Source organism: Chelonia mydas, chromosome 6 (genome assembly GCF_015237465.2).
Source record: "Chelonia mydas isolate rCheMyd1 chromosome 6, rCheMyd1.pri.v2, whole genome shotgun sequence".
NCBI lineage: Eukaryota > Metazoa > Chordata > Testudines > Cheloniidae > Chelonia > Chelonia mydas.
The window spans coordinates 104,984,654-105,004,438 of NC_051246.2; the positions used below are offsets into that span (position 1 = coordinate 104,984,654).

At 41.9% G+C, this 19,785-nt stretch overlaps 1 protein-coding gene across 5 annotated transcripts in view; it reads left to right on the forward strand.

Annotated features, from left to right (window-relative positions):
• PPP4R4 (protein phosphatase 4 regulatory subunit 4) overlaps nucleotides 1-19,785 on the forward strand; it is a 126,551-nt gene that overhangs the window by 78,793 nt on the left and 27,973 nt on the right. For all 5 annotated transcript variants that reach the window (XM_007063444.4, XM_037900879.2, XM_037900880.2 and 2 more), the window contains 4 exons: nucleotides 6,609-6,731; nucleotides 7,855-8,024; nucleotides 13,103-13,222; nucleotides 18,055-18,132. In XM_007063444.4, coding sequence (XP_007063506.1) covers nucleotides 6,609-6,731; nucleotides 7,855-8,024; nucleotides 13,103-13,222; nucleotides 18,055-18,132 — 491 coding nt within the window. The remainder of the gene's footprint in view (nucleotides 1-6,608; nucleotides 6,732-7,854; nucleotides 8,025-13,102; nucleotides 13,223-18,054; nucleotides 18,133-19,785) is intronic.

The window sequence follows — 19,785 nt, forward strand, 5'->3', positions numbered from 1 at the left end:
GATTTGTGTCCATTTATTCTTTTACGTAGAGACTGTCCAGTTTGCCCAATGTACATGGCAGAGGGGCATTGCTGGCACATGATGGCATATATCACATTGGTGGATGTGCAGGTGAACGAGCCTCTGATAGTGTGGCTGATGTTATTAGGCCCTGTGATGGTGTCCCCTGAATAGATATGTGGGCACAGTTGGCAATGGGCTTTGTTGCAAGGATAGGTTCCTGGGTTAGTGGTTCTGTGGTGTGGTACGTGGTTGCTGGTGAGTATTTGCTTCAGGTTGAGGGCCTGTCTGTAGGCAAGGACTGGCCTGTCTCCCAAGATTTGTGAGAGTGTTGGGTCATCCTTCAGGATAGGTTGTAGATCCTTAATAATGCATTGGAGGGGTTTTAGTTGGGCGCTGAAGGTGACGGCTAGTGGCGTTCTGTTATTTTCTTTGTTAGGTCTGTCTTGTAGTAAGTGACTTCTGGGAACTCTTCTGGCTCTATCAATCTGTTTCTTCACTTCTGCAGGTGGTTATTGTAGTTGTAAGAATGCTTGATAGAGATCTTGTAGGTGTTTGTCTCTGTCTGAGGGGTTGGAGCAAATGCGGTTGTATCGCAGAGCTTGGCTGTAGACAATGGATCGTGTGGTGTGGTCAAGGTGAAAGCTGGAGGCATGTAGGTAAGAATAGCGGTCAGTAGGTTTCCGGTATAGGGTGGTGTTTATGTGACCATTGTTTATTAGCACTGTAGTGTCCAGGAAGTGGATCTGTTGTGTGGACTGGACCAGGCTGAGGTTGATGGTGGGATGGAAATTGTTGAAATCATGGTGGAATTCCTCAAGGGCTTCTTTTCCATGGGTCCAGATGATGAAGATGTCATCAATATAGCGCACGTAGAGTAGGGGCGTTAGGGGACGAGAGCTGAGGAAGCGTTGTTCTAAGTCAGCCATAAAAATGTTGGCATACTGTGGGGCCATGCAGGTACCCATAGCAGTGCCGCTGATTTGAAGGTATACATTGTCCCCAAATGTAAAATAGTTATGGGTAAGGACAAAGTCACAAAGTTCAGCCACCAGGTTAGCCGTGACATTATCGGGGATAGTGTTCTTGACAGCTTGTAGTCCATCTTTGTGTGGAATGTTGGTGTAGAGGGCTTCTACATCCATAGTGGCCAGGATGGTGTTATCAGGAAGATCACCGATGGATTGTAGTTTCCTCAGGAAGTCAGTGGTGTCTCGAAGGTAGCTGGGAGTGATGGTAGCACAGGGCCTGAGGAGGGAGTCTACATAGCCAAACAATCCTGCTGTCAGGGTGCCAATGCCTGAGATGATGGGGCACCCAGGATTTCCAGGTTTATGGATCTTGGGTAGTAGATAGAATATCCCAGGTTGGGGTTCCAGGGGTGTGTCTGTGCGGATTTGATCTCGTGGTTTTTCAGGGAGTTTCTTGAGCAAATGCTGTAGTTTCTTTTGGTAACTCTCAGTGGGATCAGAGAGTAATGGCTTGTAGAAAGTGGTGTTGGAGAGCTGCCGAGCAGCCTCTTGTTCATATTCCGACCTATTCATGATGACAACAGCACCTCCTTTGTCAGCCTTACACATTGTAAGGAGAGTGATCACTTTAGATAAGCTATTACCAACAGGAGAGTGGGTTTGTGTGTGTGGTGGGGGGGGAGAAGAAAACCTGGATTTGTGCTGGAAAAGGCCCAACTTGATTATCATACACATTGTAAGAAGAGTGATCACTTTAGATAAGCTATTACCAGCAGGAGAGTGGGTTGGGGGGAGAGAAAACCTTTTGTAGTGGTAAACACCCATTTTTTCATGCTTTGTGTGTATAAAAAGATCTTCTATACTTTCCACAGTATGCATCCGATGAAGTGAGCTGTAGTTCACGAAAGCTTATGCTCAAATAAATTGGTTAGTCTCTAAGGTGCCACAAGTACTCCTTTTCTTTTTATGGGAATTTACTTTCTAGGATGCTTTCTTGTTTAATTAAAAACACTGCTGTGCTTGCTAAGCAGCTTTGCTGGCTCTTCCCCACTCTGGCTCTATTCTGGCCATGACCAGGGTCCTTTCCAGATCTTACAAATTTCAGCCAAAGGCTAACTGGAGGTATAAAATTTAAGATTATCAAGCCTAATTTGAGCAAGATGATTCATGGCTAGGCCGAGATTAACCAATGTGCACTCTCCATTTGAGGAGAGACCCCAACAAACAGGGCAAAAAAAATTAACAGTGCTGCAGTGCAATGCCACTCACTTAAATATGGCATAGCTTCCCCTCTGTCATGACAGAGGAGTAGCCAGCCAAACTTGAGCAGCCCTGTGACCCTTTCCAGCCCGTGTCACAATGTCCTTCACTGAAGTTTGGCCCAGCTGCACCAGACCTGAGCAGTGTGTGTGGGTTACATGTGGCTGTGTAAGTGTGGAGCAAGTGGAGCCGAGCATTCGGGATCAGGAGGAGCCAGCTTAGTCCAGGACAGGAATGGAGTGCTGGGATGCTGGGGTGTCAGTGAGTGGCCAGGAAGGTCCCTGGGGTGGTGGGTGAAGGACTGGGGATGAGAATTGTTGGTGGGCTGTGGGATGAGAGGTTGGGGGCAAGTGAGAGATGTTGAGGGATGGTGGGGTAAGAGTTGGGGTGAGTGAGAGATGTTGGGGGTGAGTGGGAAATGTCGGGTGTTGTGGCCGATGCGCCCGAAGTGTTCGGGGCTGCAGTGATGTATGTCAGGTCTGCTGGTGTGTGTGTGTGTGTGTGTGTGTGTGTGTGTGTGTGTGTGCTGTCAGGATAAGTGGGGGCCAGTGGTGTGTGTGTGTGTGTGTGTGTGTGTGTGTGTGTGTGTGTGTGTGTGTGTGCTGTCAGGATAAGTGGGGGCCAGTGGAGAGTTGTTGGAGTATATGTGGAGTGAGAGGGACATTCGAGGGTCTGTGTGTGGATGGGGTAGAATGGGAATTTGGAGGTATGTATGGGGTGAGGTATGTTTGGGAAGAGGGGCATTAAGAATATCTTGCCTTTCATCTCCCTCCGGGAGTAACAGGCACTTTTTTCAATTGCTTACAGGCTGTACTTGCCAGTAGAAAAGCAATTCCCATAAAATAAAGCCTCAATGATAATTAACTACCACACTTCCCTTGCAATAAGAGGATCAAAGTCTCTATTTTGTTTCTAGAATTTTATTTTTTTCTCTCTCCCCTGCTTCCTCCTCCATTACTCAAAGTACATTCTAAAGCTTGCACTGATGTAACAGGGAGAAAAAATGAGACCATTGACTAGATTCAGTCCAGGGTCTGTGCTGACTGAAAGTCTGATTAAGATTGGGGGGGGATTGCGGTGGCACAGAATACTTGCAATCTTCTGTCTGTCAGGGACCATGCAACAAGTCAGTACACTCAAAAAGTAGGCAGTGCTTGTTAGGCAGACAGGATGTGTCCAGAGTGGCTGACAGACATGCTGAGTCAGCACCATTGTCTTGGCAGCCTCTGCTGGTGGCACACTTACAGAGTGTCTGATGAAAATGAAATCTGACCTTGACTGGTGTACAGGGGTGCTGGAACAATTTTTATAGTGGGAGTACTGAGAGCCATTGAACCAAACTGTAAACCCTGTATTTAATGGGAACCACTTCAAGCCAGGGGGTGCTGGAGCACCCCCGCACCCTTAGTTCCAGCACCTATGCTGGTGGAATGTTCTCTGGGATGAAGGAGCCAGGTTGGTCCAGGGATGCACCATTTATATCTGTAGTAAGAAACTGAGCATAGCAATTTTTGACATATGATTTTATTTTCATGTATGGCAGATACACTAAGTAAATTATTGAAGCAGTGACCAGTCTTGTTTTGTGTTTTATAAAGCACGATATAGATACTCAGCACTGTATACATTGACATTGATTTTAAGTGTTGAGGATCAGCAGCTCCTGTTGACATCACTTAGATCTGTAGGTGCTTGGCACCATGAAAATCTTTTTCTTCTGATTACAGAATTAATGCAGATGTTATGTATGGCTGTTTAGCAAATGTTTGTGATGGATATCCCTCTGCGGTGCAACCTGGAACTGGGGTACTGAGCCCTCTGTCTCACCAACCTGGGCTCCCTCTTACTCCATGATGCTGTGACAAGCTACAGTCCCCTCTAGGACTTGTACTCACACAGGCAGGGAAAAACCTAGCTGCAGTTTCATGAAGGCTTTGGCCATTCACTGCATGAAACAACAATGGAGGGGCTTCAGCCAATTCCTCACAGCTCCCCACCTAGGACCCCAGAGCTATACCATCTTACCCTGGTCAAAAACCTGACCAGTATAAATGTATTACCCAGTCCGCCCCTTCCTCAATGTGGAGAGGACAATGCCCCAGGCCCTTTTCCTGAGCAGATTCCCCACGTACTTCATGCAAACCACACTGTTTTAGGTAAAATATAAAACAGATTTATTAACTACAGAAAGATAGATTTTAAGTGATTTATAAGTAATAGCAAACAGATCAAAGTAGATTACCATAAGAAATAAATCAAAAACACAGTCTGAGTTCTCTAAACTCAGGATTAGGACAGGATTTGAATCAAGTAGTATCTCACCCTGCTAGATAGTACAAACAGTCCACCAAGCTTCCAACACAGGCAGGCTTTCTTCTTTCCTGCCTGGGACCCTGCTCCCCCAGTTCAGTCTCTGTTTCTTAGGTATTTCCAGGTGTTGTGTTGTATGGGCAGTGAGGCCCAGTGGTCATGTCAATTCCCCTTTTTATAGCTTCTTCCATCTTGCTGGAAAGATCTTTTGCTGTGATCTGAGTCAAACAGTTCCCATTGTGTAGTGTTATCTCTGAGAGATTTCCATTGTTCATAGTTCCTGCGGTAATCCTTGTGAGTGTTTGTATTCTTCTCTATGGGCCATCAGTGTTGTTTGGCCTTTTATGGTTATACCTGAAAGGCGGCTTGTGCGTGTTCCCAACCTCACAACATGTTTCAGTGGCACATACATAGCAAAACTTCATATACAATGAGAGCACAAACAACTTAACAGGATACTAATGTTCAACAAATTAAGACTTTTAAAATGATACCTTCCTCAGGCATACTTTGTACAAAACATATGATAATTATATCATCAATGGTGAATATGGGGTACAGAGTGTCACAGTGTTCATGTTTCAGCTTTTCAGGAAAAGACTTGTTGAAAAGAATGTTGAAACGATATTTTAAATGCAATAGTCTTTCCAAGTTTTTCTTCTATCAGCACTGCAAAGCTTCAGGTTTCTCACAATGTATGGGTATGTGATCCTGTATCTTTAGGAAAGTAGAGCCAGATTCTCTAAGTTCATTTGGCTCAGTGTGGGGGCCCAGTTATGCATCCATGATTCTCTTCCTAGCTTTGCCTCAGCAGAAGCTGGAGAGGTTTGAAATGGACATATTCTAGCCTGCAACAATTGGCGTAGTCTCCATGGGAGCATCTTGGATAATTGAAGTGCACTGTTTTCAGCCATGTTCCCTATACTGAGGATTGCTGGGGCTAAGGAAAGCAATAGGAGCCAGCTACACTGGCTCTACAGTTGCAGATAATCTCCACTGCTTTTTCACCATCTGAGAGGTACAAAATATCAAAGTGGGCCAGAAATCTGGCTCATAGAGTATATGCAAAAGTATCCTAATATGTCTGTGTGATGCAGCAGTTGTTATAGTCACTGTTCGTTATTTAACAGTTAGTACTGTATATAGTAATACTCTTTTTTTTTTCAGAGCTGTTCAATTGTTTATCTTCATTAGCAGCCCTATATTTTGCACAACAGCTCCCACTCCCACTCCTGTTTTTCTGACTTCACTGCATCTTCACAATACATAAATGAGGAGCAAATATTTACTTAACAAGGAGTTGATGGTGAATTATCAAAATAATCAACATATAAAACATATGGAAAGCTGCATAACAAAAAGCAGATAGTTTGGGGAGAGTACCAATGAATGCAATTGGATTGTTTAACCAATAGCATTTGTACCATTGGATACAGTAGTAGATTTATTTTCAAATTGTTGAGACTATCAATTTCATACTTCTGTTTGAAGTTTTTTACTTACTATTGCTGCAACAGCTGTTTTGGCTGTTGGAAAAAGGTTGAAGAGTGGTCAGAGGTTATGCACAGCCCTGCAGTTAAATAGGAGGGAGCTCAGTAGGTTGAAAAGCTTAATTTCTAGCTGACCTTGAGATCCAAGGTAGCAGAACTCACCCTGTCCCATCTTGACAAGCTCTCCCTTTATCCTTTTGCTCACCATATATCTTCTCCCTCTATCTCTTGGCTACTAGGTGTGTTGGTAGAAGGAGAAGATGGGTTTGCTTCTTCAATTACCCACACACTGCAGGTCAGAGCCTGTGCTCGGAGAGCTTTTGTTGTCCCATCATTGTACAGATGAGGGTCCTTCCCTAGAAAAGGGGGGTGACCCATAAAGGCCTCAAAAGCTTCTACATTAAAATAAATAGATTTCACTCATACTCATACTCGTTTAGATGACACCCATATTTTAATTAACAATCCCAGCTGCACTTTAAAGGTCCTTGATGTTTTTATCATGAAACGGACATATGCTCTTCTTCAAGTGATTGAACACAAACAACTAACTTTACACATTTATTTTGTTTTTCAGATGACAGAAGTCAAACTGTGCTCCCTTTAGTGAAATCATTCTGTGAAAAATCCTTCAAAGTGGATGAATCAATTCTTGTTTCTTTGTCTTTCCATTTAGGGAAACTATGTAATGGACTATATGGTATGATTTAATGATTATTATAAATTCAGTGACTCAATGTATTGTGAAGTATACAGATGATAAATATTTGGCTATCTGGACATTTTCTAAAGTGGGATGATAATTAGGAGTACAAAAACCCTCTGAAACCATCTGTAACATAGAGATTGGATTGTCTTTTCTTTTTCGTATTTTCTCTACTTTCATTGTTTTGTTTTGATGCCTCGTTTTGTTGCAAGTTTCATCTTGAAGTGAGTGTGTTAGTTTTGGTTAAACTATAAACCTTTGAAAATAGGGCATGATATTAGCACAGCATCTAGCACCTTATTGCTATGTCTCCTCAGACACAGTACAAAGAGTTAGCCCAGGAAGAAATGGGAGCAAAAGAGGCTTTATGTCACTTTTGCACCACTTGGATTCCTGGCTGCTGTGGGGGCTGAATCTGCAGCTCAGAATCCTCAAAGCAGTGAGCTGAAGAAACGCTCCCCTTGCACCACCAACATATGTCCTGCACTGAGGCCTGTGAGGCTGGGGCAGTGTAGGGCCACTTAGGTTAGCTCTAAACTGCTCCCGTATCATGGGATTTCTCCTCTAACTTTATGGTCCCTATACACCTATCAACTGGGTTGGGGCTGGATAGAGATCAAAATCCAGCCCATTGATCTTTTAAGTGTAACGTGAAATTCACTGTACTACAGGTGGCCCAGATAAACTCCTCCATGCTACTTAAACCCTTAAGGTCCCAAAGGCTTAATTTGTGCAAAGGGCTTTGCCTGAGCTCAGTGAAAATGGTGGTGGTGTTCATTTGGAGGCAAAAAGGGGAATAAACGTGACCCTACCACTTTTAAAATATATTCACAATCCTCCCAAATGAAAGCCTTAATATGCTAAAAATTATATATTTCTAAAATGCAGAAGTGAAGATTCCTTCTTCTATGGGTAGGTTTAATTTTTCTGTAATCACTATTTCTCCCTACCACTTGCAATAAGGAAATGGTTCCTATTGGAGTCATTATATGAGAATGAATAGGGAAAATGGTTTATTTGATTGCTCCAGAAACAAACTCAAGTTGTTGGATATTGTTAGCTTTTCCCCTGATATTCTGTAACAAGAAACTTAAGCATTAGTGTTGTATTTTTAAAGGAATTTTTACTCCAGAGCAACACTTGAGATTTTTGGAATTTTACAAGAAACTTTGCACACTGGGTTTACAGCAGGAAAATGGACACAATGATAATCAGATACAACTTCAAACCCTAGAGCAAGAAAAGAAGTATATATCTGTAAGGAAGAACTGTGCTTACAACTTTCCAGTAAGTTAACTGCTATTTTATAAAACTTACATTGTGCACATTAGCCACAAAACAGGAATAAATGTAAGACGTAAAATCTGTTACCATATAGCATATTGTGAGCCAAATCCGAACTCCTCTGCAAAGCGCAAGTAAATTGACTTAGTGCAGGGATTCTCCAAGAAGGCTGTGAGTAAAGCTAAGTTCCTGTCACAAATATTTTTCGTAAAAGTCATGGACAGATCACGGGCAATAAGCAAAAATTCATGGAAGCCCATGACCTGTGCCTGACTTTCACTAAAAATATCTCTGACAAAATAGAGAGAGAGGCGAGTTCAGCACCCATCGGTTCTAGGCTTTGGGGTCCCCTGCCACTGCGGTGAATGGGAGTTCTGGGGTACCCCCGCACAGCAGCTGAACAGCTCTGCGGGGGGAGGCCCTGCTGCCCACAGTGGCAGGAAGCTCTGGGGAGATCCCTGCCACCTGCAGTGAGTGGTAGCCCTGGGGATTCCGCCATCCACAGGAGTTGAGCTGCCGTGCGGTCTCCTCACCCCCTGCTGCAGTGGGAGTTCCAAGGGGTCCCCACTGCCCACTGTGGCTGGGAGCAGCAGGGTCTGCCCACTGCAGCCAGGAGCTGCAGGGTCCTGCCACCGGGGACAGGACTGAGAGCTACGGTGGGAGGGGAGAGTGGGAGGCTGGCTGGGAGCTCCAGCCTTGGGGCTGAAAATGTCACGGAGGTCAATGGAAGTCACAGATTCCGTGACTTACTTACGTGCCGGGCCGACCCACAACATTTTGGCCCCTGAGGCTTAAATGACGCCCCCATGCCTCCTCGGTTGGGCCAAAACTTTGAAATTTTGCCTTCTTCCTCTTCTACTCCTCTCATGGTACTGCTCTGCTACCTACCCCAATAAAGGAGAACTAACAACTTAAAATGCATTGTTCAGAAATTTTAAGTAACACTTAACTTTCAAACGCCTGAACAGCAAATGTAACTTTTCTTGTCTGCATAGTAAACACTGGCATTTTTACCTGTTTGAATCATCAAAGTGGTGCTTTCCGTGCCTTCTTGGTTGCAAAGCTTTGAACTTCTTCCTGAAGGTCCACGGTCTGGGCCAGCTCATGCTCTATTGAGATGGTTGCAAGGTCGACCAGCCTCTCCTGTGTCATTGTGGAGCATAGATGTGTTTTTATTAACTTCAGCTTGGAGAAGCTGCATTCTCGACTGGCAACTGTTACAGGAAGTGTTAGAAGTATGCGCAGAGCAACAAAAGCATTTGGAAAGAGGGTGGTCATCTTATTTGTGCACATAATTTCCAGAATAGCCTTTGGAGTTGATCCTGCTGAAATGTATCTTGAAAAGGCTTTCAGTTCATCACCTAAATCACTTGCATCAATATCGCACATGTCAGCATGTGTCAGCACTGTCTCTACTGCCCTGCATTGCTGGTGTAGGTCTTCTTCAGGCATAGTGAGGAGTTTTGGAATATCATACAACATCCCAAATATACTGCTGGGTTCCTTGAGCTGCATGAAACGTTCTTCAGCTGACTGTATTGCACAATCTAGCACCTGGTTCAAGAATTCAACTTTGAATTGTTGTTTGGGGTCTCTTATGGGATTATCCCGTGTCTCGTAATCAAAATGTCTTCTTCTTCGGTGACTCTTGTATTCTTGAATGGGTGGGAAAATAGCTTCAGTGTGAAGTTCCTCTGTCAACTTCTGTGCACTCTTCAGAACCTTTTGAAATCCCTCTGACTGGTAAGACTGTAGGTATGACTTTGCTTTGTCCAGTTGTTCCATTGCTCCAGATATATGAAGGTCAACACCTTGTAGTCTCTTGCTTACAACATTTATTTCAAACAGTATGTCATGCCACAACACTAAGGCACACAGAAATTTGAAGTTATGTATGTTTCTGGTGATTCCATTTCGCTCTGCCACTGTTCTCCCACGAACAGTTCCTGTCATAGCATTATCCTCCATAATGGCAACCATGGAATCATCTATCTTCCCAATTTGGTGTTTGATAGGCTTTATCGCCTCCACTTGACTTTCCCATAATGTGGCACTCAGTGGTTTCAGTGTCAGAGAGCATGTTCCCAGAAGTTGCTTCAAAATTTGCCATCGATGAGTTGATGCAGAAAAAAATACATAGATGCTTTGAATTACATAAAAAATTCAGCAGCCTCACTAGAAGCTGATGCTGCATCACTGACCACCAAGTTCAATGAATGAGAACTGCATGGGACAAAAAAGCTTGAGGGTTTAACTCTCGGATCCGTGTCTGCACTCCTCTGTTCTTTCCTGTCATGTTGGCACCATTATCGTAGCCCTGACCTCTCATGTCAGCTATCACAATTCCCATATGTTCCAGCTTTTTAAGAAGCACATTTGTCATACCAGCTCCTGTAGTATCATCAATGTCAATAAATTCTAGAAAATGCTCTCTGACAGTCACCATTGCAGGGACATTTTCACTAGTTTCTGTTGTTGCAAAACACACGATTAAAGTCATTTGTTCCATATGGCTGATGTCAGGTGTGCAGTCCAGAATAACAGAGTAATATCTTGCTGACTTCAGATCTGCCACAATCTTCTGTTTGACTTTTGTTGCCAGTAACTGTATGATTTTGACTTGTTTTTCCAAGGTAGTGGTGTGTGTACATTTCTTGGGTGGTGACTCTTCTTAGATGCTCCTGCAGTACAGCATCAAATTCAGCCATCAGCTCCACAATTTTAAGGATGTTTCCATTGTTTGGCACATACAGCTGATCTGAAGTGCCATGCAGTGCTAGGTTTTGTGTAGCAAGCATTCTCACAATGGCAATGAGCCTTTTCAGAACATTTTGCCAGTAAAGAGACTCTGATGCAATCCTCTCTTGATGCTGATCATCTATGGTGGCCTTTAATCTTAGTCTCATCTCAAGCTCTTTCCACCTATGGAATGCTCTCTGGTGATTTGCTGCCTTCTCATGGCATGCCAGATTTCTAGCCAGATTTTTCCAGTCCTTTGTTCCTGTAGAACCCAATGCAGCTGGAACATTAGACTGGAAGAGTTGGCAACAAAAACAGTATGCAGCATTCTGGGTTTTTGAGTACATAAGCCATGGCCTCTCCACTTTGTCACCATTGGGGATTTCATGCCAGTAATGTGTTGGATGGAAACTTCTATTTTCATTGTCTTTGGGGAACATGAAGTTTTTCACTTGCTGTGGCCCATGCAGTACAAGGAAGTCCCTCAGGCTACTGCTCAAGTGGGTCCACAGTCCTGGATCATCTAGACTTAAGGAACCCAACTCAGCAGCAGCTGTTTCTTGCGCCTCCACCACACTCTTCTCTGATCTACACTTTTCTTCAGGAACGTGCGTGGTTACATCCATTTGAGATGGAAATACGGATGCTGCAGTAGCTGCCAGGTCACCTGCACTCTGACTAACTGGAAGATCAGGCATCTCCTCACCACTCACATCCTCACTGGGGCCGGAAGGCTCACCGTGAACATTTATGTCTATGTATCTCAGGAGAGTTCCTTCCTGCTTAGATAGAAAAACTTCCTTTGCTTTCTTTCATTTTCTGAATACTGCCTCAGAGGGGTGTTTTCTTCTTTCACTCATGACTGCTGTTCTGTGCCAGTTGTAGTGACTCTCAACTCTCTATTGAAGGGGATAAATAAGCAGGCTTGTAGCAGGGCCTGAGTGAGGGAAGATATGAGTGTCTTAAGGGCCAAACTGGCTCCTACTACTTCAGTTGACTGCCTGTTCTCCTCAAGTGGGTTCAGGGAAGCAGCAGGAAACAGGAAGCTCCCTGAGAAGCTGGTGTTAATCAGTCCAGGCTCCTGGAGGTGCTAGAGAGGTACATAAGAAGCTCCTCCTCTCTCTCCCTGCAGCTCCTGCTGCTTTCTGTTATTCCCTCTCACCTTTTCTCCTGCCTGCCTGTTATGTCTCTTGTGCCCTCCTTTCTCCAGCATAGCACTCCACCATCTCTGTGCATCTAGAGCAGAGAGAATACATATGCACCCAGCAGCACACATAATTTTCTACACTCTGGTTCCTAGTGGCGCCCCCCCACAGTCTGGCACCTGAGGCGGCCGCCTCAGTTCGCCTTATGGTAAGGCCATCCCTGCTTACATGACATAATCATAGCCTTAGTTATGAGGAAGGATCCTCATCACCAAATCACAGAAAACCAGTGGTGAGTTTTGACCAAGAGGTTCCTGTCATCAGTGATCTCCAGCATATACAAGGGGCACAGGATTTAGCTCCGAATGAGTTAGATATGCATCTAATTTATGAACCCTTATGTATTTGCTAAATAAAAGGTCTTTTCACATATATGGAAATGAGGCTTTTATGCCTAAAACTATTGTTTCGATTAATCCGTCTTCTATTTTGAATGTATACAGGTATCCTTTATATTTAAAGGAAAATTTCTTTGTAGGCAACCTTATCAGCCATGTTTTTTTAAGTTGGCTTAAAATATGCACAAAATACATAATTAGATATCTACCGGTTTACTTGAGCAAATGCATGTTTTGTGCATAAACAATGGTAGCCAAAATTTCAGAAATTGGCTTTGTTGCTGGCTAAAAATGTATTTTATTTATTTGTATTTAAAAGCTCCAGTTGAAGGTTTTAGTTGTTTAGAGACTAATTTAAAGTATGTAAAACTAAAGGATCCGTATCCACAATGCCAAGACTTTTTCCTGTCCTCCTGGAACTGACCCAATCTCTCAGAATATAAATTGCCCATTAGCTAACTCATCATGAAATAATAGGTTCCTGTGCAAATTATTCTGTGTTTCTCAATCTCTATCTTCAGAAAAAGCCTTGCAGCACGTCCAGAAGTTAGCCGATCCAAATTGTGTCAGACCATAGGGGTAGGAGAGAGTTCCAGAGTTGAGGACCAGTCAAAGAAAATGTCCTATCACCAGCTCCCCCATTTTTAAGTCAGTGTGTATTAGCTCAAGTGTCCTGCTGATTACAGCAGCAGTGGTTTCACACAGGGGAAGAGGTGGTCCATCGAGTAGCTGGAATCCCAAACATTTTGGCCCTGTATGTGTACATTTGGATTAAAGATTCCATCTTATTTGTCCACAGGCCATGATTGCTTTTGTGGATCCAAAAAACTTCCATTTGGAACTATACTCTACATTTTTCTGTCTTTGTCATGACCCTGAAGTGCCAGTCAGATACACTATGGCTATTGGCTTGTATGAAGTAAGTCCAGAAAGTTTCTTTGTCAGTACTTCAGGTTTTTTTGTTTTGTTTTGGTTTTTTTTGCTTTTTAATATTTTATGTGGTTTTTATATTTGTCTGCTTAAATTGACATTTGTTATATTTTAACTACGCAGTGCCCCAGTGAGAAAGCTTTGGAAAATTTGCTAAAATTCTTCAATTTATTGAAAGTCTTCTTATATAGAATTATATCCACTACACACGTTTTAAAATATACTTTAAGGGACTGGAAATTTAACTAGAAGGAAGTTATCATTGACTTTGGTGTGGGAAGTTTTGGCTTAGTGGATTAGGAGGACAGCAGATAGGAAAAACTCCAGGACAGGAAATCTAAGTAGTGTAAATAAACAGTATGGTCCAAGATTTTGGAGACAAAGGGCCGGAGGACAGGACTTGGGAGAAATAATTGGGATTAAGGGAAAGAATTCTGCCCCCCCCCAAACCAGTGGGGCTAGAGTAGATTTAAAAAAAGGCAAGAAGGATGGAATGTGAGGGAGACATGAGTGAGAGCAGCTTGTACAGGAACCCACAAGGGGAGAGGCAACTCTCGATCTAGTCCTGAGTGGAGCACAGGATCTGGTCCAAGAGGTAACTATAACAGGACCGCTTGGAAATAGTGACCATAATATAATAACATTTAACATTCCTGTGGTGGGAAGAACACCTCAACAGCCCAACACTGTGGCATTTAATTTCAGAAAGGGGAACTATGCAAAAATGAGGAGGTTAGTTAAACAGAAATTAAAAGGTACAGTGAGTAGAGTGAAATCCCTGCAAGCTGCATGGATGCTTCTCAAAGACACCATAATACAGGCTCAACTTAAATGTATACCCCAAATTAAAAAACACAGTAAAAGAACTAAAAAAGAGCCACCCTGGCTTAACAACCATGTAAAAGAAGCAGTGAGAGATAAAAAGGCATCTTTTAAAAAGTGGAAGTCAAATCCTAGTGAGGTAAATAGAAAGGAGCATAAACACTGCTAAATTAAATGTAAAAATGTAATAAGAAAAGCCAAAAAGGAGTTTGAAGAACTGCTAGCCAAAAACTCAAAAGGTAATAACAAAATGTTTTTTAAGTACATCAGAAGCAGGAAGCCTGCTAAACAACCAGTGGGGCTCCTGGACGATCGAGATACAAAAGGAGCACTTAAAGATGATAAAATCATCGCAGAGAAACTAAATGAATTATTTGCTTCCCAAACCTGAGACGTCTTTTTTAGGTGACAAATCTGAGGAATTGTTACAGATTGAAGTGTCACTAGAGAAGGTTTTGGAATTAATTGAGAAATTTAACAGTAACAAGTCACCGGGACCAGATGGCATTCACCCAAGAGTTTTGAAAGAACTCAAATGTAAAATTGCGGAGCTATTAACTATGGTTTGTAACCTGTCCTTTAAATCAGCTACTGTACCCAATGACTGGAGAATAGCTAATGTAACGCCAATATTTAAGAAGGGCTCTAGAGGTGATCCTGGCAATTACAGACCGTAAGTCTTAACGTCAGTACTGGGCAAATTAGTTGAAACAATAGTAAAGAATAAAATTGTCAGACACATAGAAGAACATAAATTGTTGCGCAAAAGTTAACATGGTTTCTGTAAAGGGAGATCATGTCTGACTAATCTATTCGAGTTCTTTGAGGGGGTCAACAAACATGTGGACAAGGGGGATCCAGTGGACATAGTATACTCAGATTTCCAGAAAGCCTTTGACAAGGTCCCTCATCAAAGGCTCTTTCGTAAATTAAGTTGTCATGGGATAAGAGGGAAGATCCTTTCATGGATTGAGAACTGGTTAAAAGACAGGGAACAAAGGATAGGAATAAATGGTAAATTTCCAGAATGGAGAGGGGTAACTAGTGGTGTTCTTTAAGGGTCAGTCCTAGGGTAAGTCCTTTCAACTTATTCATAACTGATCTGGAGAAAGGGGTAAACAGTGAGGTGGCAAAGTTTGCAGACAATACTAAACTGCTCAAGATGCGTTACCTAGGCAGGTGGTAGAATCTCCTTCCTTAGCAGTTTTTAAGGTCAGGCTTGACAGAGCCCCGGCTGGGATGATTTAATTGGGGATTGGTCCTGCTTTGAGCAGGGGGTTGGACTAGATGACCTCCTGAGGTCCCTTCCAACCCTGATATTCTATGATTCTATGACCAAAGCAGACTGTGAAAAACTTCAAAAAGATCTCACAAAACTAAGTGATTGGGCAACAAAATGGCAAATAAAATTTAATGTGGATAAATGTAAAGTAATGCACATTGGAAAAAATAACCCCAACTATACATACAATATGATGGGGGCTAATTTAGCTACAACTAATCAGGAGAAAGATCTTGGAGTCGTCGAGGATAGTTCTCTGAAGATGTCCACGCAGTGTGCAGCGGCAGTCAAAAAAGCAAACGGTATGTTAGGAATCATTAAAAAAGGGATAGAGAATAAGACAGATACTATCTTATTGCCCTTATATAAATCCATGATATGCCCATATCTTGAATACTGCATACAGATGTGGTCCCCTCATCTCAAAAAAGATATACTGGCATTAGAAAAGGTTCAGAAAAGGGCAACTAAAATGATTAGGGGTTTGGAACGGGTCCATAGGAGGAGAGATTAAAGAGGCTAGGACTTTTCAGCTTGGAAAAGAGGAGACTAAGGGGGGGATATGATAGAGGTATATAAAATCATGAGTGGTGTGGAGAAAGTGAATAAGGAAAAGTTATTTACTTGTTCCCATAATATAAGAACTAAGGGCCACCAAATGAAATTAATGGGCAGCAGGTTTAAAACAAATAAAAGGAAGTTCTTCTTCACTCAGCGCACAGTCAACCTGTGGAACTCCTTGCCTGAGGCAGTTGTGAAGGCTAGGACTATAACAGGATTTAAAAGAGAACTGGATAAATTCATGGAGGTTAAGTCCATTAATGGCTATTAGCCAGGATGGGTAAGGAATGGTGTCCCTAGCCTCTGTTTGTCAGAGGGTGAAGATGGGTGGCAGGAGAGAGATCACTTGATCATTACCTGTTAGGTTCACTCCCTCTGGGGCACCTGGCATTGGCCACTGTCAGTAGACAGGATACTGGGCTGGATGGACCTTTGGTCTGACCCAGTATGGCAATTCTTATGTTCTTATGTTCTTAGAGAATGTGAGAAAAGAATATGCTGCATTTGATCTGATTCTGCAATCCTTCTCTAGGACTGTAGGATTTGGGGCTTAGTTGGCAGTGTGGGGAAGACATTGTAAACACCAGGTCTAGGCAAAACACTGACTGAATGTTAATATTAACAGAGTTAGAAAGTTATAGAAATGTAACAAGTATGTATATTATAATTAACTGCTTGGTTTTCTATAAGCTGCGCTATCCTGTTTTATTAAATATATTAGATGGTGTGGTTGTGTAGGTATTAATGATTTTTAAATGGAATGAATTGCACAAATGAATGTAAAATCCCCTTCCTCAATTTAGTAATAATCCATACTCTTCAGATGGTGACTTTCATCCAAGGATTGCAGAGCTTTACTGTAAGCCTCAGAGCAACTCAGGGCTCACTCTTATTAGCCCCAATTTATAGACAGGGGAGAATGAGGCTGAGATTAAACAATTTGTTGAAGGTTTTACGGTGAATTTGTAGTAGAATTAGAAATAAAACCAGTGTATCTTGACTCCCAGTTCCCTGCTTTAACCTCTGCACAACATTGCCGTAGAAGGAGATAATTGAAGCTAGTAGTGGAAATTGTATAACTAGCATATAATTCTGCAGAATCCGGTACTTAGTGTGTCTACCTCCAGACACCTTTAAACTGATATTTGAATAAATAAAAGAAAATGATTTTATCCCTGTAAAAGGGACTCGTGAGATTACACTTGAAATGCTGTGCACAGTTAGGGTATGTTAATGTGTTATTATCATGTCATCAGTGTAATTAGTCATCCAAATGTCACACAGATATCAGTAATTGATGATGCTCATCTCTAGTTGGATATATTTTTGATTTAATATGCTTTGTAGCCATTTCCTAAAAGAAATTATATCCTTCCTCTTAGCTGGAGGTAAACAGATTGTTAGCATGAGCTAAGTGATACAAAGAAAATGATTAAAGAGTATCAAGTATTACCTCAAAAGAAAGCTATGATTTACCCCACATGGCTGAGAAGTCAGATTCCTTGACACTTTTCTCTTATTTGCTGCCATATGTTACTGATTGTTTTAACATTGACATCAGGCTTACTGCAGAACTTTAAATATGACTTGTGAATTCTAATCAAAAGTGCCAGCAGCCTTGGAGTTTATGAAGTGAGAACCTCAAATTGCAAAGATTACGGAGGCTTAGGGCCCATAGCTGATGCCAAACCAACCTTTATTTCTTCAATTCAGCTGTCTGACTCTGTTATCTCTGTTACTGGAGCATGCAGCAGGCTGTTTTAAAAGCCCTGAATGTTTCTCTAAGTATTTGCAGGTCTTCTTTTTAAAACAAAACAAAACAAAACAAAAAACAACAACCCCACCTTTGGAATATAAACATTAGAAAAGGAATCTCTTGTTAACCCAGTCTCAATGGCATGTTTAATAGTTATGCAACAGCTCTGGTGTTCATTTTGCATGCTGTTATAAAAGCAATGTTATATGCTAATAGCAGGAAAGTACATAACTTCAACAATTTTAAAGTGCAATTTGTGGATATTAGAGATTTGTTCAGCATCCATACTCTCATATTACTAGTCAAACCATACTGAAAAGTAAATGCAGCTATTTTAACTGTTGTATTTCCATGAAACTAAAGTGTGTTTTTGTTTGTTTGCCTTACTGTCATTTTTTAGGTTGCTAAGCTTTTAGATTCTGGTGTGTATGTAATACATAAAGAACTGGTAACACTACTACAGGATGATTCATTGGAGGTAATATATTTGCTCTTTTTTATTTGTTGGTTACATTAATTTAGTTTACATTAATGCTTACCAACAATACAATAAACCAATATAATGAATGTTTGAAGTGATTAGTTTTACTTTTGGTTCACATATTCTATAAAGATTCAAGGAATCATTTTAGACTCAGATTTATCTTGGTGCCTTTGAAGACGATGACTGTAGGAAAATAAAAGAGGAAAATAGGGGGATATTTCAATTCAATAACCCTCCCCTGTTTTTATCGTATTCAAAATTTGGTTGAACATGGTATAATTTATCAGAGGTGGCAGAAACTCTCTTTGAATGGATACATACATATAGGTACATACAGAAATCTAAACATACTAAGCATGGAGAATGGGGAGAATCAAGGAGCAGGAGGAAGTCAGAGTGTCAGAAGAAGTCCAGGTGGGTACTCTGTATGGGGAAGGAGGCAAAGTTGGGGTATCAGGATGGAGGCTTTGCACTGAGAGTGGGGAATAAGTAGAGTGTCAAGGATAGGAGTGGGAGTGGGGTGAGTGCTTTCCCTGGGGAGTGAGAAGAGCTACGGGGATTTCGCTGGGGTGGAGCAGTTGGCTCCAGACTGGGAAGTGGGGGCCCAGTGGTATGCACCAGAGGTGGCTGATCCCAGCCTAATCACCTGGTTTCCTACCTGCACCCCAGACCGATCCTTGGCACTGCAGCAACCGCTCGAGCCCCTCTGGGTTTCACTCTTGCCTCTGCCCTTAGCAGCCCTGGAGCCCTGCCTGGCTTGAGCAGAACAACAAAACAACGTGCTTAAGAAGGATATGCAGGGTCAGAAACATAGATCACAATAATATATCCATTGCAGGGGTGCTAGACCCCCCCCCCCACAAATTGGATTCCACTGCCCCTGTAACTTATCAAGATTGATTAATTTATACAATTACATGTAAATCCATTCATTTTAAGTATATATAGATTATGGAGAGGTTTCAAGTTTTTTTTTTTCTCTCTGACTGAAGGGGAGGTATAATAGTGTTGTGATTAAGGGACAGAACTTAGAGAAAGGAGACCTAGATTTTTGTCCATGGTCTGGCACAGACTTTCTGTGTGACCTTGGGCTACATACCTAAATTTCATCTGCCTCAGTTTTGCCATGTGTAAAATACTTAACCGTCTTGCAAAGATGTTGTGACATTTTTGGTTCTCCATTGAAATGGCCAAATGATTAAATAAGAAAAAAGCAATTCAGTCCCAATGCAGTAAAATACTGAAGGAATTTCAACTCTTGCCTTTAGAATGTGACTACTCATTTGACTTCAGTGGAATTATTCCAATATCTTGCCCACTTTATTTTGTATAGAGCCAAGATATTGAAAAATAAATATGGATTTTGGGTGCCCAGCTTGAGACACCTTAAAAGGGCCTGATTTTCATAGAGCAGGTTCTCAGCATTTCTGAAAATTAGGTCCCTTTAAGATGTCTCAATTGGGCACTCAAAAATTGAGGCTCTAAAACCATCTGTCATCAATTTAGGATTTGTCCCTACAGTATGTTTAATAGTGTTATTTCTAGTCTAGTTTTAAATGCCCCAAACTTTCAATGGCATGTTAGTCTGCATTTCCAGAGTAAAATATAATACACTATCAAGTGCAGTTTTGCTAAAGCTGGATAAAA